The following is a 22,503-nucleotide window of genomic DNA, read 5'->3' on the forward strand; positions in this document are numbered from 1 at the left end:
TTGCTTCTATCACACCAGTCGTTAACACAACACCGAATCCAGGATTCACTCCTCAGTTTCAACAACAACAGCCTCGACAACAGGCTCAGCAGTTAAACAATAATCAGAATCGAGTACAAAGAGCTCCACAGTTCGATCCGATTCCGATGACCTACACAGAATTGTACCCTGCACTGATTGAAAGAGGCCTTATTCAAACTAAAGCACCACCACCAGTACCTGAGAGACTCCCATGGTGGTACAAAGCTGAGGTTTCATGCCCTTATCATCAAGGGGCACCTGGCCATGATCTTGAGCATTGCATAGCTTTGAAATATGAAGTTCAGAGGTTGGTTAGATCTAATCTCCTCTCTTTCAGAAATTTGAATCCTAATGTGCAAGCAAATCCGCTGCCCAATCATGGAGGGCATGTTGTAAACATGGTATATGGATGTCCTGGCCAATACCGAGTCTATAATATCAACTTCTCAAGAGCAGATTTGGTACAAATGCACGCCACTCTTTGTCGGGGGCAGAATTTTCGCCAACATCAATACGGTTCCTGTAGAATATGTTGTGTGGATCCTCACGGGTGTTCGATTGTGAGAAGAGATCTCCAAGTTTTGCTAGATAATGGTACTATTGAGATCTACAAAAATAGGGATGAAAATGAAGTTAACATGATAGGATGTTATCCGCATGAGCTTTTAGTCTCAGATATCAACTCGGAAATGCCTACAGTTAACGTCATCATTCCTCATTTCAACATGCCTGAGCGCATGGAAGTTACCTACAACAAGCCAAAGGTTCCTATTGCTCCTTTGATCATTTGTCTACCTGGACCTGTTCCTTATGACTCTGACAAGGCAGTTCCATACAACTACAATGCCACAATGATAAAGGACGGACAAGAAGTTCCTTTGCCTACTCTTTCATCTGTTGTAAACATTGCTGATGTGAGTCGTGTAACAAGAAGTGGACGTGTGTATACTCCGCTACCTCCAAAGCAGCCTGTTGCTCCTGTTACCGGGCAAAATCCTGTCAGTACACCAGTAGAGAATCTTGTGGAAACTCCTGTCAGTAATCCAAACACTGATGTTGGTCAATCCAGCGGAACCAATGTCAATCCTGATTTTGATGAAATTTTGAAGCTTATCAAAAGAAGTGAATATAAGATTGTGGATCAGCTTATGCAGACTCCTTCAAAAATCTCAATACTTTCATTGCTGTTGAATTCAGAAGCCCACAGGGAAGCCCTGATGAGAGTCTTAGATCAAGCTTTTGTAGACCATGATGTGACTGTTGATCACTTTGATGGGATAATAGCCAACATAACAGCTTGCAACAATTTAAGCTTCTGTGATGAAGAACTCCCCGAGGAGGGTAGAAATCACAATCTTGCTTTGCACATTTCTATGAACTGTCAGTCAGACTCTTTGTCCAATGTGTTAGTAGACACCGGATCTTCCTTGAATGTTATGCCAAAGACGACTCTTGCTCGTTTGTCTTACCAAGGAATGCCTATGAAATTCAGTGGTGTGGTAGTCAAAGCATTTGATGGATCGCGAAAATCTGTTATCGGCGAAGTCAACCTTCCCATGACAATTGGTCCACATACATTTCAAATCACTTTCCAGGTCATGGACATTCAAGCTGCTTATAGCTGTCTGTTAGGACGACCATGGATCCATGAAGCAGGGGCAGTAACTTCTACGCTCCACCAAAAGTTGAAATTTGTAACAAATGGAAAATTGGTAACAGTAAGTGGAGAACAAGCCTTGATGGTGAGCCATTTATCCAATTTCTCTTTTATCAGTGCTGATGATGTGGAAGGAACGCAGTTCCAAGGTCTCTCTTTAGAAGACGAGTCTTCCAAAAAGAAAGCATCAATTTCTTCATATAAAGAGGCAGTAAAAGTAGTGAAAGATGGAACTACCACTGGCTGGGGGCAAGTTGTGATCCCTACCAAGAATGAAACTAGAGCAGGGCTCGGATGTTCACCAACATTCTTAAACTGCACCAAGAAGGATGAAACCCTTCGTCCGATCAAAGAAACATTCATTAGTGGAGGATTCCTTAACCCAATTCCTCAAGAGGTTAATGTCCTTATTGAAGAATGCATCGAAGAAGGTCTCTCCAATGATGAAGAAGAATGGAAATGTTATCTCAATGACTCGGGATACGTATCTCAGGAAGAACCATGTCCTCCTTCAGAGAAATCCAAAGGCAAAGAAATTGAACCTGTTCCTGCAGAAATATGGGACACATTGGGACAACCAAGTGGAAAATTTGATTACATGGTGAAGTATACTGCACCTGAAAGTTACAAGATTGCGATTGAGGATATCCAACCAACTGGATGGGGAGATTCCTTTGAATATAATAGTCAACCAGAAGAGGCTTATCAGCCCTGTCAATTTTCTCAGCAGCCTGAAATTACTGAAAATTTCAACTACAATGTATCTGCCAAGGTTCATAATCTTGAAGATGGTTATTATCACATAAATGCCATTTTTGAAGATGAAGGGGAAGATGGCCCCGCAGTTGACTCGGAAAGTGTCGCTGACAATGAGTCTCTTCATCCTGAAGACTGGGAAATACATCCTGAAAATTCTGAAGATTGTGACTCATCTTATGCTCTTCAAGAAGTAGAAGAAGACCGTTTCAACTCTACAAAGAACAAGGTTGACAAACCAGGACCTGCAAATCCTGCTCGACCAGCGGTCAATGTCAATGCTGGAGATAACTCTGAGGAGAATTTTCCTGAATACATAATACACAGAGGAGTTCGTTGCTACTGGAAAGCTGTCGACGTTCCGAATGTTGTTCGCCGCTCAAAGTAATCACCTCGCTGTTATTTTGACCTCCTGCCTTGCCCAAAGCAGAGAGATGTTTTATAGGGCTTTGCTTTTAAATGTTCCGCCCAAATAACTTTGTGTATAGGGCTTTGTTTTAAAAGTTTCCCTCTTTGTCCTGCCCAAGGCAAATGAGTTTGTGTTTAGGGCTTTGTTTCAAAAATGAATCATAAATAAAGCGTCATTTTGAATTCCCTACATTATGTGTTTTATTTTGTGCTTTTTTCTGGAAATGGTAATCCTAAAAAACCAAAATAAAAGAAAAAAAAAACTTTTTCAAAAAAAAATCTGCATACACTCTTGCATTCATAAATTTTCTGAAATAAATATAAATCACATGTGCAGATTTACTATTGATAAACCCATTGAATGCAATAACCCTATGCCCTCTCCCAACTTTGAGTTTCCTGTGTTCGAAGCCGAAGAAGAGGAAGAAGAGGAGATCCCGGACGAGATCTCTCGATTACTTAAGCACGAGGAAAGAGCCATTCTGCCTCACAAAGAGCCTTTAGAAAAGATCAACTTGGGTTCTGAAGAAGACAAAAAAGAAGTGACCATTGGATCACTGCTTGATACTGATATCAAGAGTAAGTTGACAGACCTTCTCAAAGAATATGTTGATGTGTTTGCCTGGTCCTACCAAGACATGCCTGGGTTGGATACCAATATTGTTCAGCATTACTTGCCATTGAAGCCAGAATATCCGCCAGTTAAGCAGAAATTGCGAAGGACTCACCCTGATATGGCTAACAAGATCAAAGTGGAAGTTCAAAAGCAACTCGACGCAGGTTTTCTTGTCACCTCAGAATATCCTCAATGGTTGGCCAACATAGTGCCAGTTCCGAAGAAAGATGGCAAAGTCAGAATGTGTGTTGACTACCGTGACTTGAACAAGGCCAGTCCAAAAGATGATTTTCCATTACCACATATCGACATGCTGGTCGATAACACCGCTAAGTTCAACGTCTTTTCCTTCATGGACGGGTTCTCCGGTTATAATCAGATCAAGATGGCTCCTGAAGACATGGAGAAGACATCTTTCATCACCCCATGGGGTACCTTTTGCTACAAAGTAATGCCGTTTGGATTGAAGAATGCAGGCGCAACTTACCAAAGGGCAATGACTACTCTCTTTCATGACATGATGCATAAAGAAATTGAAGTTTATGTGGACGACATGATAGCCAAGTCCAGCACAGAAGAAGAACATATTGAATACCTTTTGAAGTTGTTTCAACGACTAAGGAAATATCAGCTTCGCTTGAATCCTAACAAATGTACTTTTGGGGTTAGATCTGGAAAACTCTTGGGTTTCATTGTCAGCCAAAGAGGTATTGAAGTAGATCCCGACAAAGTCAGAGCTATTCAAGAGATGCCTGCACCAAAAACTGAAAAGCAAGTAAGAGGATTTCTCGGACGATTGAACTATATCTCCAGATTTATCTCTCAAATGACTGCTACATGTGGGCCAATTTTCAAGCTTCTCCGCAAAGATCAAGGGGTTGTATGGACTGATGATTGCCAGAAAGCGTTTGACAACATCAAAGAGTACCTGTTAGAACCACCAATATTGATTCCTCCAGTTGAAGGAAGACCATTAATCATGTACCTTACTGTGTTGGAAGAATCCATGGGTTGTATGCTTGGACAGCAAGATGAAACCGGTAAGAAGGAGCATGCCATCTATTACCTGAGTAAGAAATTCACAGACTGTGAGTCTCGTTACTCCATGCTCGAAAAAACATGTTGTGCTTTGGCCTGGGCTTCAAAACGTCTCCGCCAGTACATGATCAACAATACTACTTGGTTAATCTCCAGAATGGATCCGATCAAGTACGTCTTTGAAAAGCCTGCCTTAACAGGAAGGATTGCCCGATGGCAAATGCTGCTATCTGAGTATGACATTGAATACCGTGCTCAAAAAGCAGTCAAAGGAAGCATTCTCGCCGATCATTTGGCGCATCAACCAATTAATGAATATCAATCTCTCAAGTTTGACTTTCCTGATGAAGATGTCTTGTACTTGAAGATGAAAGATTGTGACGAGCCGTTACCTGAAGAAGGTCCTGAGCCTGGATCAAGATGGGGCCTAATTTTTGATGGAGCAGTAAACGCTTTTGGCAATGGAATTGGGGCAATCATCATCACTCCCAAGGGTACTCATATCCCATTCTCCGCCAGACTGCTATTTGATTGTACCAACAACATCGCAGAGTATGAAGCTTGTATCATGGGTCTCGAAGAAGCCATTGACTTAAGGATCAAGATCCTAGACATATATGGAGATTCAGCCCTCGTGATCAACCAAATCAAAGACAAGTGGGAAACTTACCACCCTGGCTTGATTCCTTACAGAGATTATGCAAGACGTCTGTTGACTTTCTTCAACCAGGTTGAATTGCATCATATACCTCGAGATCAGAATCGAATGGCAGACGCTTTAGCTACTCTATCTTCCATGTTCAAAGTCAATCATTGGAATGATATGCCTACAGTCAGAATCACGCACCTTGAAAGGCCCGCTTATGTGTTTGCAACTGAAGCAGTCATCGATGATAAACCGTGGTTCCACGACATCAAACGCTTCCTTCAAACTCAAGAGTACCCACTTGGGGCATCAAACAAAGATAAGAAAACTCTAAGAAGACTTTCTGGCAGTTTCTTCCTGAACGGAGATGTGTTATACAAAAGAAACTTCGACATGGTTTTGCTCAGATGCGTGGATAGACACGAAGCAGACATGTTAATGCATGAAGTGCATGAAGGGTCCTTTGGAACTCATTCAAATGGGCATGCAATGTCCAAAAAGATCTTAAGAGTAGGTTACTATTGGTTGACAATGGAATCAGACTGTTACAAACACGTGAAGAGATGTCACAAGTGCCAGATCTACGCAGATAAGATCCATGTGCCACCGACTCTACTCAACGTTCTCTCATCTCCATGGCCTTTTTCCATGTGGGGGATCGACATGATTGGAATGATCGAACCAAAAGCTTCAAACGGTCATCGTTTCATCTTGGTAGCAATTGATTACTTCACCAAATGGGTCGAAGCAGCATCTTACGCCAATGTTACAAGACAAGTGGTTGTGAGGTTTATCAAGAATAACATCATTTGCCGATATGGTATTCCCAGCAAGATCATTACTGACAATGGTTCAAACTTGAACAACAAGATGATGAAAGAATTATGTGAGGAATTCAAGATTGAGCATCATAACTCTTCTCCTTACAGACCAAAAATGAACGGCGCCGTCGAAGCCGCCAACAAGAACATTAAGAAGATCGTCCAGAAAATGGTCGTCACTTACAAAGACTGGCATGAAATGCTGCCATTTGCTTTACATGGATACCGTACTTCAGTGCGTACTTCAACAGGGGCAACTCCCTTTTCTCTAGTATACGGCATGGAAGTTGTGCTCCCCGTAGAAGTTGAAATCCCATCAATGAGAGTCCTCATGGAGACTAAGTTATCAGAGGCTGAATGGTGTCAAAACAGATACGATCAGTTGAACTTAATCGAAGAAAAACGTATGACTGCTCTATGCCATGGACAGTTATACCAAGCAAGGATGAAACAAGCCTTCAACAAAAAGGTTCGACCTCGTGAATTTCAAGAAGGCGACCTCGTGCTTAAGAAGATCTTGTCTTTTCAACCAGATTCTAGGGGCAAATGGTCTCCTAATTACGAAGGCCCGTATGTTGTCAAAAGAACATTTTCTGGCGGCGCCATGACTCTTGCAACCTTGGATGGTGATGAACTCCCACATCCTGTGAATGCTGATGCAGTCAAGAAATACTTTGTCTAAAAAATACAAAAGAACAGCTCGGTAAGTCGAAAACCCGCAAAGGGCGACTTAGGCAAAAATGAGCGTCTCGGTGGATTGAAAACCCGAAAGGGCGGTCCAGGCAAAAATTAGAGACAATAAACAGAAAAATTCATCCTGGTAGATTGAAAACTTGAAAGGGCAATCTAGGCAAAAATTAGGGATTTATGACAAAGTAACTGCATCAGTCCGTACTTCGTCACCTGAAGGGTCTTTTTCATCAAAGGAACTTCGATCAAATCATCGCCAATCTGAAGCAACAAGCACAGTTCGAACTCAAAATTGTTAAGGGAATAGTGGTTATTGCTTTCAATGTAGCCTTTTCCGCATAATTACCATTTCCAACTTTTGTAAATACTCTATGGAATCACGCCTTTGGCTGATCACCATCCTATTAAATAAATTTGAGCCTTGTGCCCATTTGTTTGCATTCTCTAATTCCTTTTAGCTTGCAAAATGACGCTTTATTTGTGTTATTCACTTTTGAAACAAAAAAAAAAGAGAAAAATAAGTTTTAAATGAATTTACTTCACTTTTCTTTTCAAAATAAAAGCGAAATTTTCCTTTGAGTTGTGAACAACGGAAGGAACGTCGGCAGTCGTCTCCATAGGATGAACAAAAGGGTTCTCCCTGAAAATTGTTGAAACAACGGTATTCTGGTCCCAGTAAAGATTTCTTGAAGCAATTACCCCTCGAGGTAAAAAAGCTCTTCTATCCCCAGTGAAGAAGGTCTTTTATCCCCAGTGACGAAGATTTTCCATCTCCAGTGAAGAAGTTCTTTCATCTCAATAAGAAAAGATGCTTATCCTCCCCAGAGAAGTTTAAAGCACGCAGCATCATTCATCACCCGTGTTATCTACACCATGTTGAAGAACATTTGCCAAGTATCTGGTTGTATTGCGACGTTGGTCCCTCTCCAGCATACTTCTTTGTCTGTCAGTATTGTCAGCATGCATACGACATTCATGACATTCATCATTCATACATATTTGCATCATTTATGCATTCTTGCATTTTTCAATACTTACTTGTTTAGGATATACTTATCCTCAAAAAGAAAAGAAAGAAAGAAAAAGAAAAAAAAGAAGAAAGAAAAAGAGGAAAAAGAAACAGATATGGGCGTGTCATCTCTCCAAGTAGGTTGTCACCCATAAGCAGAAATAACATCTTCTTTCTCCAATTCCCCACTGAGATCATTCCTCGTGGAAGAAGGTTGCTTTAGTTTTCTCCTCTCAAAACGAAAGAGAAAATCCCATCGAGTTCATTCCTCATGGGTACAAAGTCTTGTTTGACTGTCTCTTTCCAATTCATTCTTGGATAGAACCCTGTCTTTACCAAATATTCAAATTCCGATTCCTCAAACAGAGTCGTGAAAAATAGACAATAAGCAATAGCCTCATCATCTGAGCAGCTTATGTCTCTTCCAAAAGACTTTTCCTCTCAAGGAAATCAATCATGAAGACCATTTGACAATCAGGGCCTTATTACTGTTCACAAGGCTGAATAACCAGTAATTCCCCTAACAAAGTCTCCAGAATCATTTTATCACTCGGCTGATAATTGATCATGTCTTCAAAACCACTATCACAAGGCTGGTAGTCGGTAACCTTTTGTTCTGGTTATATTATTTAACATGTCTATCACCATGCTGATAGTCGGTAATATTAACCGAACCTTTGAAACTCTTTTACCATGTCAAGTCTATCACCATGCTGATAGTCGGTAATACGGTTTCATACCTTTCACCTTCGCATTATTAAACAAGTCTATCCCCGTGCTGATAGTCGATAATGTCGATAGGTAAGCTTTTCTTACAAAGCTATCATTCCCCGGTGAAGCATACACTTGCTTTCCCGAAAAAAAAAAAAGAAAGACAAAACGGATTCTCTTCCTAAAACGGATTGAGACATCCTTCCCAACCTCTTTTCCCCAGCGGAGTCAGTTTTGATATTCCCTCGGTAAAGATATCCTTGTATCATTCGCAATTTTGGTATCTTAGGTCCAAAATTCGCGTCTTCTGATATTTAAGTCTCTTCCACCCTATCAAAACGAAGACTTTTCAATCTTCATGTCTCAGGTTGAAGAAACTTAAATAGGGGCATCTGTCATACCCCAATTTTTGACCTAAGATACCACCTCATATCATCTGCATATGCATCATTTGCATCTCTAACAAATTGCATAGCTTGTGTTTGCTACTTGTGACTCAGCAGGATTTGATCAGGAAATCACTCATCAGTACAAGTAACAATCAATTAGGGTTTTGTTCTCCCTTCATTTCAAATGAATCATCTTCATCAACAATCAACATTTGGTCCTCAGAGATTCATTTCAACAAGCTCAAAGGCTCTGAATCGACTGAATTAGGGTTTTGACTGAAGACAACATACTCTTGACTTTTACTCAGAATTTGACATAATGACTTGGGACATGACCTCAAGACCCCAAGTACATCATTTTGACCTAATCCATTAGCTCAAGACATCTCCTACACAAAGATTGATCAGACAAATCCTCAGATCTGGGTTTTGAACTATCAGGGACTGAAATCAGGGATCACATTTGGGAAACCCTAAAAATCTCCAGGAAGTCAATCAAAGGTTTCAATCATCCTCAAATAATCCCTATGACAACATACAATGGAAATTACACCTCAATTCAAGACCTACAGTCATCAATTTCATCAGGTCGACAATTAGGGTTTTTTGACCTAATTCATCTGAACAACTGACTTTTTAATCAGGACATGGTGTCACAACTCAAACTATGGTTCAATATCCTCTAATGTCTCAATGTGATTCATTCATACCATTCATTTGATAAGGATAGCTTGGTTCATTTGAAATCTCCAGAAACGCGATTCGTCTGAAAAGGTCAACTGTACAAGATCACCATTGACTTTTGGGGAATTTTGGTCAACCATGACTTTTGAAGTTTTAAATCGTCAATATATGATATATGAAGTCATTTGATCAAGAAAAATCAAGAAAATCAATCAAGAATCAAAAAGTCAAAGTTTGACTTTCCATACTTAGAAAATTTTCTAAGTGTTTTTCAATGGTTTTTTCCAAACTTTGGAAGGGAATTTCTCAAAATTTCACCTACAAACTGAAAAAAACTTCCAACATGAAAGTTGTACATTTTGATCCAATAAACAGCTTTGACACATATAAATTTTTTCCATAAGATCAATCATTTAAGAGATATGGTGCTTCAAAGTTAGTACTTTTTGAAAACTTCACTTAAAACTTCATTTTTCTCAAAGTTCATGGATCTTTTTCACCCATTTCCTTAAAGGTCTTGAAGAAGCTTTCAACTAGGATTTTGAAGTGTGTAATATGAGCTTTCCAAAATTTCCAAGAGCATGAAAAAATGTGGAGTGTAGCCATGGTTTTGAATTTTGACATTAGTGAACTTTTTCACTTGAATTTTCACCATTTTTCACTAAGTTTCAAGACTACATGACCTATAATCCAAGCAATGATGCATAGAAGCAATGATTGAATGATATTTTCTGATTTGAAGATCAGAATGGAAGAGGATAGGAAGCTTGGAAATTAACCATGGTTTAGTTACTTTTAACCATATGCATTAAATGCAAAAGATGCCATTTTATCTCTTAAGCCAAGTCATCATTCTTGATCAACTTGCAAGAGCTTTGTATTCAGAAACTTTGGCCTATAAATAGAGGTTCAAATCACTCTTCAATTCACACCAAAACCTCACAATTATAGGTTTTCTCTCTTCTTTCTTAGAATGCAAGTTTCTTAAGTTTCAAAGAGGTGAAATTCTCAACCTCTAAACCTTTGAAGTTCTGACCAAAGTGAGGGTTCTAACATCTCATAAACATCAAATGTGATGTGTTTGATCCATCCACACACCCCAAAAACACCTAAATCTCAGAATCACTCTTCAACCACCATGTTTGCATAAAGAGAGCCTTATCATGCCAAAATTCACACCAGCCCATATCTGTCCAAGTTAATCATCCAAACACATTCCATATATCATATATGAGCTATACCAATCATCATCCATGACCTGAAACACCTCCATCATCAAATTCGATCCTCACTTCAAAGCAACTGCAGATCGGGTTCCATGGATATACTCAGGTGAATTCAATCCATTCCAAGCATTCAAACATGTTCCATAAGGTCCACTGAAGCTGTTCAGATCATCAAACAACAACTGGAACTTCTCTTTTGCAGAAATCAATTTCCAGATTGGCCGTTTTTGAAGGTAAGTAACATGAACTTCAAACTCTAACATACATGCATCATAAATGAAAAACTGGTTTACCATCTTGTTTCTGCACTATCACTGATCATTAACCCTCAATCAATTGCATCATATCATGATCATACACGATTTCACATTGAATTTCAGTTTTAGGGTTCTTCGTGTTCATCACAAAATTGACCCCCTTAGAGTGAAAATAAATGAATTCTGAGATCACCATCATGTTCCTTGTGAAAAACCGAGTGAGATAGACCCTTTGATCGATCCAAACAACACAGTTTTGAAGATTTTTGAATTTCAGTTATGGTGTGTTCTTGGCGCCAGATTTTCGTTCAAAGAATTCAAATATTTGTTTTAAAATATAATGAGTTGAAAGCGTATCATAAACAAGCTGCACACGCAGCTCAGCTGGTTAGTGTTTTGGTTGGTAAGCACTAGGGCGTGGGTTCAAACCCTTTGGGAGACAAAACCAATTTTTTTATCACCTTTTTTCTTCATTTTTTTAACAAACTTTATCTAATTATTTAACCAATCAAATTAACTCATTTTTTATTCATTTTTTACACACTTCTTATTTAATATACCTATTTTGACAACATTAAAAAAAAATCACAAAAAAAGATTTATTTAATATGTTTTAATTAGGTTTAAAATGACATGTTTTTAAGTATTTTTAAATACTTTAAATATTGTTTTTTTCATTATTTGTTAACCTAATCACTTGTAAATATTTTTTGTGATCAAACCCTAATCACTTAGGTCTTAATTAAGTATTAAAACTTGTTTTAACTTAATTAAGTTGACTTTTGTCAAATTCAAATCGTTTTAAAACGAGCGATCGCGATTCTTTTTCAAACGATAAACCACTTCTTTTTTATTAAATTCTTTTGACTAATCAATTAATTTTCAAAACAGTGGGGCCTCTCGAATATTAGAGAGTATAAGACCCACTCCTTTTTCTTTTTACACAGTCTTTTTATTCAAAATAAATAAACTTTCTTTCAAAACAAACTTTCAAACCGTTTTTCAAACGACGCGTCTGCTTTTCAAAAATATCATGGGCCTCCATGTAGGTATAAGTCCCGAGCCCTTTCGTACATACCCATTCCAGTACATGAAATTAGGTATTTCATTGTACGTCTTTTTGTACATACACCTTTTTTGTACATACCTCGATCAGTTTGTTTTTTTAAACTTTGAATAACAAACCAAAAATGAAGGTTTTCTTTAAATCTTCCCAAAAAATATCATGGGCCTCCATGTAGGTATAAGTCCCAAGCCCCTTTGTAAATACCTGTTTACATAGCTTTGAATAATTTCAAGTGGACCTCTCCCCGAGTGTGAGTCCCGAGCCCTGTGTATACAAATGGATCATGCTTACAGGTATATTTCCTTCATAAACTCCATTATATACACACACTTTGTCATATATATATGCTTATTCATAACCTGTTCATACTTGTTCATGTTTGTTCGTACTTGTTCATACTTGTGATTGTGTTATATGCTCATTCAACTTAGTACAACACTAGGTTCCCCATAGCCTCCTATTGGGCTTCGTGCAAAGAATCTCCACTAGTTTAGGTTAGGACATAGAGTATGGTTTCCCGGTGAAATCGCTCTAAGAGCTCAGACCAACTATACCATGCCTCCCCTTGGGCTTTGTACAAACGAGTGACCCTCCCATAGCCTCCTCTTGGGCTTACAATGCAAGGACCCTGGATTGTCCCTCCCATAGCCTCCTCTTGGGCTTACAATGCAAGGACCCTCGGATAGCCTCCTCTTGGGCTTCGTACAAGGACCCACGGGCTTCTTATAAGCATCCCCCAATATCCAAATCAAAATACCCTAGGAGATTAGACATTTATCATCTCTATGATAGGAGTATCTCTTCTATATCATCACAAACAATCAATCAATCAAACTTTTTTGCCACAAGGCTGGCTAATCAATCAAACTGTTTTACCACCGTACTGGATGATTAATCAAAGTTTTTGTCACAAGGCTGACTTCATTGAAACTTTTGCCACAAGGCTGGCTGATTAATCAAAACTTTTTGTCACAAGGCTGACTTCATTGAAAGTTTTTTGCCACAAGGCTGGTTAAACAACAAAAACATCTTTATCATTCTAAGCACCCTAAGTGGCATGACCCCGGGGTTATAATGAAAAGATTTTCAAACAAAAACAAACAGATGTATGTGATGATATAGATTAGATACATCTAGCATTTAGACGACATTTGTCTATTTTCCTTTGCTTCCACTAGCATAAGTGGGAACTACGATTGCTCTGACTTTCTCAACATCCCTTTGAGAATACGTAGGCACAAGGTCGATCCTTGGCGAGCAAAACAAAACAAAAAAAACCATTCAAACCTTAGCACCCGTAGACCCCGAGCTACAGATGCTCTGATTCCCTCTAAGGGATATGTATGCAGAGGATCGCGATGATCTTTGCGAGCATAATCAAACAAACACCTTAGGTCCCACCTATTTCACAACAGAACCTCCACCGTAACATAGAATGAAAAACAATAAAGAACCCTGTAGAGTACTACAGATACGTTGGGTGCTAAAACCTTCCCTTCGTATAACCAACCCTCTTACCCAAGATCTCCCCCCCACTTTTTAGGTTATTGCAGCTTTTTCCCTTTTCCTCCTTTGGAAATAATAAAAAGTTTGGTCGAAACAAAGGAAAATCATTTTTTTTGAGCACTCGAGCCCAAAGAAGGCATCAGGTGTCTCATCCCACAAAAAAGAGGAACAAAACGATTTTTCGCCCGCGACAGAAGGTAGTTAGGTTTTTTGTGAAGTTAGTTATTGGATTATTAGGGTAGTTATATGGTTGTTATAGAGGTGAAATGGAGGTGAATATGTTATATGGAATGTGTAATGATTTAGGCTACTATTTGGTTTTTGGGTCAGTATGCTATGGGTTTTTGGGGTTAAGATATGGGGCTGACTTGATTGAGACTTGTTTATGTAGGTTTATTGAATGGTTTAAAGTGGTGGGTATGTCTTGCTTTGATTTTATGAGTTATGACCATATGTATTTGTATGGAGTTAGCATTAGTATGAATGACATTGGATGATGGTTTAATGATGTTAAACCGGTTCCGGTTTTATTGGTAGCCCATGGGTATTAATATGGTTTCGGTTTATTTGTATGCAGGGTTTTGAATTGTTTATGTTGTGAATTCTGTGCAAGGATCTTAACTGGTTTATTTATGGTTTGTTTTGAATTTTTGTGTGTAGATTATGTGAATAGCTTTAGCTGATTCTTTTCAAGTGATGATTGAATTTTAATGCCTTTTGTAAATGAACAGAAATGTGTGGCTTGAGGTATGTACGTACAAGGTTGTTGTATGGTGAGGGACTGATAGTGTTATTTCTTCTTGCAGACTTGGCATACATGTGGTGAGGATAGCTGATCGAAAAATTAGCAAGTGTACTATTTTTCACCGATGTAGTTTTAAATAGGGTTGATACCAAGTATCGAACTCGCGGACTGCGTAGGAAATACAAGTTTTATAATTATTCAATTGAACAAAATATCATGGGGGTTTTGTTGGTTTGTAGAGAAAATATGTAAATTATAATAAATTAAAGCGAGAATAAAATAATAGGTCTTAACTATAAGAGAAAACATGCTAGGAGTAGGTGTTTAAATTGCCTTGAGATAAACTTTAGTCCATAATTTATGAAATCTTGTTATAATGGTTTCCAACTAAATCTTAAGAATTGTTTTTCTTAATTCCTTAACGGAAAACCTTTGGTGTTTATCTCTAATCCTAATTCCTTAGCTATTAAAGATAACATCAAGCACTATAATAATATTTATCAAGAATTAAACGGTTACTACGGTCTTCATTCCTAAGCGATTCCACCGAAGTATTATTGAGTTGGATTGTCCGACCTAAATCTCAACCGTGAATCAGAAAACTATTTGTCCGATAGAAACGGTGTTAAGAATTTTGCACAGTAAAAACAAACTCATAAAACTTCAATAACATAAACTGATGAAAATAAGGTTAATAACAATGGCAATTCAGGGACACACCCCTAGCAATGAGGGGTTTAGCTACTCATAACAATGAGGCCTTTAATGAGACTTGGAATGTTGAAACAAATAAAAAACAAATTATGGCCGCACCAGCTGACACGGCCGTACCCCACGACACTGGCGCCAGTGTCAGCTTCTGCTTTCTCTAGAAAACGTTTGTTTTTCCATTCACCAGCTGACACGGTCGTGTCCCACGACAGTGGCGCCCATGTCAGTTTCTGCCTTATCCCAAAAGCGCCTTTTTTCCATTCATCAGCTAACACGGCCGTGTCCCACGACACTGGCGCCCGTATCAGCTTCTTTCCTTGCATTTTAACTTTGTTTCCTTCCGTCCTTGTGCCATTTTCTCACCGATTCTTCCTAACACCTGAAATCACCAATAACTACCAAACCAAGCGATCAAAAGCAACTATTCTACTGAAAATTACCAATCGCATATAATTGAAAAATATGAACGAACTAACTTAAAACTAAGAACAAACAAACCACAGTGTTACTGAAATGACCGACTTTTTACCAGATAATTGGTGGAATATAAGTAAAATTGGTGACCGATCACAACTCCAAACTTAGCTCGTTGCTTGTCCTCAAGAAATGCATGAGAGAACATTATAAGGTCACCCCTGAATTCATGCTTCCATAATACAACCGTGCTTTTCACAACTCGACTTCCACCCATTCGGTCAATCGTGCTAGCTTTTACTACATGAATTTTTCGCTCCACTTTCACATCAAAATTCTCCTTCACCTGTAAGCTTTTTCACACGTCTCACCGAGTCTCTCAGGGTTAAAAGCAATTCACTCATGAATTTAGATATGTAATCTCAACTTTTAAATTTGAATAACTTCTACTTTCATACACAAACACTTTGCACACATTTTTTGAGGTATTTGGGTTGTAACGAGGCTTAGGTGCGGTGAGATAAACAAGGAAAAGGATACACGAGGGTTAGAGGCTCAGCATTCGTGTTGTTGTTATTGTTATTGTGCTTCTTTTAGCATCATAGGATTTAACTACACCTTTATTCCCACTCTTTTTGCTTCACTCCATTTTTGCTTTGAGTGTGTGATGAATCAATGAATTTCTTTGTTCATGTGAGTGCTAATTTTAATTCTTCCTTTTCTTAAGGCATTTTGATGTCTCAATAATATTTATTTTCACCTTTTTTCTTCATTTTTTTCTTTCGCACTCACCTTTCTTTAGGTGTACTACCCCAAACTTACAATTTTTGCACCGATTGAACAACAACATTACAACACTTATGCTGAGCAGGGTAGAAAAATAACATATTTTTTTCTTTTTGGACAAGGGTTAATAGATGTGGTTAACAAAAACAAGGGATACATGCTCAAAGGGGTTTGCAATGGGTAAACATAAACAAGGGACAGCTAGAAAGGCTCAAGGGGAAACAAAAACAACGTGCCTTAGTGTGTGTTATCATGTAGTGTCATATGAGTAGAACTTACACAAATTCAAAGTGATAAAGTAATACCTGACTACTCTCTCATGATGATAAGTTTCTGGATTTTTATGATCTCACCATGTTGGGCATAGCTTACAGGATCCAAAGTACTTATTGTGTAATTTCGCTTCTTTTCTGGTTCGTATGTACCAACTCTCAAACTCGGACAGGTGTCATCCAGTTGTGTCCAACAATTACTTTCGGTTGTATAAACTTTCAGGGATTCCTTTTTGGTGCACGATCGGGTTGTCTCGTTCATCCTTTCCTACTACTCCATGAATCATCCAATAAATCATTTCAATCTATAACACTGGAAGATAAACATAAAATAGAAATAACTAACAACAAACAAAGATAACTGAAAAAAAAACAAAGACAACTGAAAACAATAAATATCCCCCCACACTTGAACCAAACATTGACCTCAATGTTTAAATTCAAGATTCGAGGGAGAACTTACAGTACTCTATTGCGGAGGAGGGGGAGGAAACTGAAGCATCAAATGTTGCATCATGCGGTTCATGTTATTTAACATTGCACCCTGGCGTGCTTGTTCATTACCTTGGCGAACTTGCTCCACTCCTTGTCTTGTTTGTTCAGCACGGAGATCCCCAAACTCCGTCTGAATCCACAACCACTCCATGATTGTTCAGCCCTATTTCCATGATCATGCTCTTTTCCTTGATTATCCTCCTCCATATTATATTCTTCCTCCGCATCACCTTCTTCCTCTTCATCATCATCCTGATCTTGCTGACCCAAAAACACATACCCCCAATTTTCCTTTTCAAAAATTGTAATTCGTGCGGGATCTGAGAGTGTTAGAATAACCTATTTCTTGCATATCAACCCAATGTGTGTACCTTGCACTTGAATCATGCCTTGATTTACAAGAGAATTCATGTCTAACTTATACATACCTGCCACGAGTGCTTCATTAAGAGCCTCAGGGTTATAACCAAAATGTATGGCTATTTGAGTGATCATGCCTCCTACTGAAATACCACCAGTAGAGGCCCGACCCACCTTACCCAAATGGTACGCAGCAAACACGGCCATATTCACAGGATAAGCATGTGCCATGGCATATAATAGATATAACTCAGCTCTTGATGCTACCCCCGTACTATCGCCCCTGCCAAACAAGGAAAAAGCTAGACATTTTTTAGCATACCTGAAACATGGATTTTGGATCCGAGATGATTTAGCACTCCTTGCCACATATCCACCCACCTTTGTAATGGCATCCCAAAACAACGTAGGTCTGAATGATGCTGGGACTATTCCTGGTCCATAAATGGGAAGGTGCAGTACGGCTCCCAAATCCTCCACCGTCAATTGGTGGTCCGCATTGTATAGCCTAAATGTCAGTGTACCTGAGTGCCAATGATTGGCATATGCCATAACCTGCTGCAACTTAAAATCCATAGAGCTTAAGAATTCAAGTGTTATGCGCTCGTATGTCGGCGCTTCACAATGCATAAACTCTAAAATGCCCAACACCTGAAACATTCTATTAATTTCATGAGAAAGTCCTAAAGCAGATAAAGTTACAGATCACATATACCTTGATGGTAATTTACGCCGAATATGGCGAGAATAACGAACCTCGTGTGCCGGATTAGTGAAAATTATTCCGTGGGCGTTGGTAGGCGGTGTGGGTACGGGGTTGGTCCTTGCACGAGACCGTAAGGACTCCCCCATAGGTTGCTTTACTCTTGTACTTCTTTTGGGAGCCATTATTGGTTCCTAAAAAAAACACGAAATTCAAACGGAGAGTTAGCAGAAAAAGTTACCGTAGGTTCATAGAGGACGAAATATGGAGCAACTTTCGTGAAGGCGGTTTTGGAATGGAAGTGATTTTGGGGGTAAAGTTTGAAGATTTTGTGTTGGTAGTTATGGAGTTTTTGAATTTTTTTGAGAGAAAAGGAGGAAGAGGAAAGTAGAAAGAAGGGAAAAAAGGAAGGAGAAGAAGAGAAAAAGAAAAATAGGTTAAGTGGGTGGGACCCACGTAAAATAAAAATCAAATAACATAAAAAAACAAAAAAACAAAAAAAAATAACAAAAATTGCTAAGCCAGACACGGGTGTGTCCCGTGACACGGCCAACAGTGTCCGGCGCTGACTCTCAACCTTCGTTCGCCCTTTTTGTTTTTAAAATTTCTATGTACCGGACACGGGCGTGTCCCACGACACGGGCAGCCGTGTCCGGGTCTGCCTCCTCTCACATTTTTTTTAAAAATTTTTTTACCTGCAAAAACAAAAATAAGTTAGAATTAAACGGGTGGGTTGCCTCCCACGAAGCGCTTCGTTTAACGTCGCATGGCTCGACGGTTATCCGTCTCACCTTGCGAGACGAACAACATGAATTTGGCCACTCTCTTGGCCTTGGTAATATGGCTTCAGCCTCTGCCCGTTCACCTTAAACGTGTCTCCATTAGTCGGGTTCTTCAATTCAACTGCCCTGTGAGGGAACACCTTGTGAATCACGAACGGTCCTGACCATTTTGACCTCAGCTTGTCAGGGAACAACTTTAACCTGGAGTTAAATAAGATTACCATTTGGCCTTCCCAAAACTCCTTCCTTTGGATCCTACGATCATTCCATTTCTTGGCTTGATCCTTGTAGATTTTTGCGTTTTCATAAGCTCGATTCCGAAATTCCTCTAGTTCATGAAGTTGAAGAATTCGGGAATCTCCTGCCTTAGCAAGATCTCAGTTAAGAAATTTTGATGCCCACAGAGCCTTGTGTTCCAGCTCCAAAGGCAGATGACAAGATTTTCCATAGACCAATTGGTAAGGAAACATACCTATAGGTGTTTTGAACGCAGTGCGGTACACCCATAATGCATCATCTAACTTACTTGCCCAATCCTTTCGCGATGAGTTCATAGTCTTCTCTAGGATCTGCTTCAGTTGCTTATTTGACACTTCCACTTGCCAGCTTGTCTGTGGGTGATACGGAGTAGCTATGCGATGTTTCACATTTTATTTCAAGAGCAGCTTCTCCATAAGGTGATTTAAGAAGTGAGTCCCTTCATCACTTATGAGGGCTCTTGGTACCCCAAACCGTGCAAAGATTTTTTCCTTCACAAATTTGATAACCACTCTCGCATCATTGGTTGGTAATGCAACTGCTTCAACCCACTTCGATACATAATCCACCGCGACCAATATATAATTCTTTCCAAAAGATGGTGGAAATGGACCCATAAAATTGATGCCCCATACATCAAAGAGTTCGAATTCTAGCATGGCATTCTGAGGCATCTAATTCCTTTTCGAGATGTTTTCAGTTCTTTGGCATTTGTCGCACTCTTTGATTATCTCTTGGGCATCTTTGAATATTGAAGGCCAATATAATCCTGACTGAAGGAATTTTGCTGCAGTCCTATCACCACTAAAATGTCCTCCATACTCTGAGTCGTAACAAGCTTTTAACACACCCCGTTGCTCTTCCTCTGGAACACATCTTCTAACCAACCCATCTAGCCCTTTCTTATATAAGAATGGATCATCCCAAAAGTAGAACCTGCAATCATGCAAAAACTTTTTCTTTCGATTAGAAACAAAATCATCGGGGATTACCCCACCTACCAGATTGTTTGCATAATCAGCAAACCAAGGTACACCAATAACAGCGAACTCATCCTTTATTGGCCGCTTCTCTTTTGTTTCCTCAATAGGTGACAATCGAGAAAGGTGATCTGCCACAGTGTTTTCACACCCTTTCTTGACACGAAACTCCACATCAAACTCCTGAAGGAGTAAGATCCATCTCAGCAGTCTTGGCTTAGAGTCCTGTTTAGCAAAAAGATACTTCAAAGCAGCATGGTCAGTATAAACAATGACTCTTGAACCCAACAGATATTGCCTAAATTTACCGAAGGCATAAACAACTGCCAATAACTCCTTTTCGGTAGTTTCATAGTTCATTTGTGTAGGGTTCAACACATGACTCACGTAGTAAATAAAATGTAACAATTTTTCCTTACGCTGTCCTAGAACTGCCCATATTGCAATATCACTTGCATCACACATGATCTCAAAAGATAAAGACCAATCCGGGGCCACAATAATTGGTGCCGAAACTAATTTTTTCTTTATTGTTTCAAATGCTACGACACACTCATTATCAAAATTAAAAACCTTATCCTTAACCAAAAGAGTAGTTAAGGGTTTTGCTATTTTAGAGAAGTCTCTTATGAACCTACGGTAAAATCCCGCATGTCCTAAGAAACTTCGGATACCTTTTTCATTCATTGGTGGTGGTAGCTTTGATATAACTTCAATCTTTGCTTGGTCTACCTCTATTCCTTTATGGGAAATTTTGTGACCCAAAACTATACCTTCACGCACCAAGAAGTGACACTTCTCCCAATTGAGGATCAAATTTATCTATTGGCATCTTTCTAAAACAAGAGCAAGGTTAGTCAAACAGTTATCAAAGGACTTACCAAAAACTGAGAAGTCTTCCATGAAAACCTCCATATGCTTTTCAAGCATATCATCGAAGATAGCTTGCATGCATCTCTGTAATGTGGCAGGAGCATTACATAACCCGAAGGGCATCCTTCGATGGGCAAAAATACCAAACGGGCATGTAAAGGCGGTCTTCTCTTGATCTTCTGGTGCGACCGCAATCTGATTATACCCGGAGTAACCATCGAGGAAACAATAGTAATCATGACCTGCTAATCTTTCCAACATATGGTCAATGAAAGGTAGCGGGAAGTGATCCTTTCTTGTAGCCAAATTCAACCTTCTATAATCGATGCAAACTTTCCACCCTGTAATCGTCCTTGTAGGGATCAACTCATTTTCTTCATTCTTAATCACTGTAGTTCCTCCCTTCTTTGGTACCATATGAACATGGCTCACCCAAGCACTATCAGACATGGGGTAGATCATCCCTGCATCTAATAATTTCATAACTTTTTTTCTGACCACTTCTTTCATTTTTGGATTTAGCCGCCTTTGGGGTTGAACTACCGGTTTGTGATCATCTTCCATGAGAATTTTATGCATGCAAACTGTAGGACTAATAACTTTCAAATCTTCAATAGACCATCCCATAGTACTTTTATGCTTCTTCAACACTTCCACAAGCTTATTCTCTTGAAGACTTTCAAGGCGGGAACTTATGATCGTCGGGCACCTACGTTCGGTGTCTAAGAAGACATACTTCCGGTTTTCCAGTAGTTGTTTCAATTCATCCCCTTTCTTTGGTTCATCTTTCTTTTCCTCCACCAAAGGTTTCCTAAGATCATCCTGAAGGAGTGAAAAACACTTAGAAAGGGGGGATTGAATAAGTGTAACTTAAAAACTTGGAAGATAAAAACAATCATCACAATGATTTTTATCCTGGTTCGTTGTTAACAAAACTACTCCAGTCCACCCCTGACAAGGTGATTTACCTCTACTGAGGATTTAATCCACTAATTCAACTGATTACAATGGTTTTCCACTTAGATACCTGAAGCAACTGGAAAACTCATCGAAACAAATACAATGAAGTCGCCATCGAACATCTATTTATCCTACAATAAGGAATGGAAAATATCGAAGAAAACCAAAAAACAAGCAATGGTCTCAGAGAAAGGGTAAGGGTGTCTGTTACGTGAGGGGAAGGTACTAGCACCCCTCACGTCTGTGGTACTCCACAGGATCCATTCTTGCTAATTTTCTAATCTAAGGGTGTGTGTGTGTGTGTATCATGCTATGTGCTAAGGGAAACATGCAATGGAAGATATACAAATAAGAGGAAACATGCAAATAATAGGAAAATAAGATAAGAAGAAAAGACCGAACAAAATAAAGGAAAAGAGAAAAGATCGCTCGCTAGGGTGTTCGTACCCTGTGCCTACGTACCTCCAATGTGCAATGGAGAAATCAGAGCGTCGTAGTTCGGCTCAAAAGTTTCTGTCTATCTCGATTCGCGTCTCCTAGAGAAACGGAACCGAGCACCCTAAGGGAGCATGCAAACAAGGAGCGTCACAAAGATCCTAGCAAACATGGCATGTGAACAGGCATCACAGATAAGAACAGGCGAACAGGAATCGCAAAGATATC

General features: G+C 39.2%; 1 protein-coding gene across 1 annotated transcript; it reads right to left on the bottom strand.

Moving 5' to 3' along the window:
• Window positions 1-18,678: 18,678 nt before the first annotated feature.
• Window positions 18,679-19,701, bottom strand: LOC131597835 (uncharacterized). The gene is made up of 4 exons (XM_058870500.1): window positions 19,495-19,701; window positions 19,242-19,380; window positions 18,779-19,130; window positions 18,679-18,682 (listed from the first exon to the last, which is right to left on the bottom strand). Exons 1-4 carry the CDS (start codon window positions 19,699-19,701, stop codon window positions 18,679-18,681), a joined length of 702 nt encoding a protein of 233 aa, XP_058726483.1.
• Window positions 19,702-22,503: the final 2,802 nt, after the last annotated feature.

Source organism: Vicia villosa, linkage group LG4, assembly GCF_029867415.1.
Source record: "Vicia villosa cultivar HV-30 ecotype Madison, WI linkage group LG4, Vvil1.0, whole genome shotgun sequence".
Lineage (NCBI taxonomy): Eukaryota > Viridiplantae > Streptophyta > Magnoliopsida > Fabales > Fabaceae > Vicia > Vicia villosa.

Bases quoted from the DNA above. Each gene is read 5' to 3' on its own strand.
- LOC131597835 (XM_058870500.1), bottom strand. From the start codon at position 19,701: ATGCCTCAGAATGCCATGCTAGAATTCGAACTCTTTGATGTATGGGGC. The intron at 19,381-19,494 runs GTACCAAGAGCC...TATCACCCACAG, and splicing joins AAATCTTTGCACGGTTTGGG to ACAAGCTGGCAAGTGGAAGT. The intron at 19,131-19,241 runs GTATGTTTCCTT...TTGCTAAGGCAG, and splicing joins TGCGTTCAAAACACCTATAG to GAGATTCCCGAATTCTTCAA.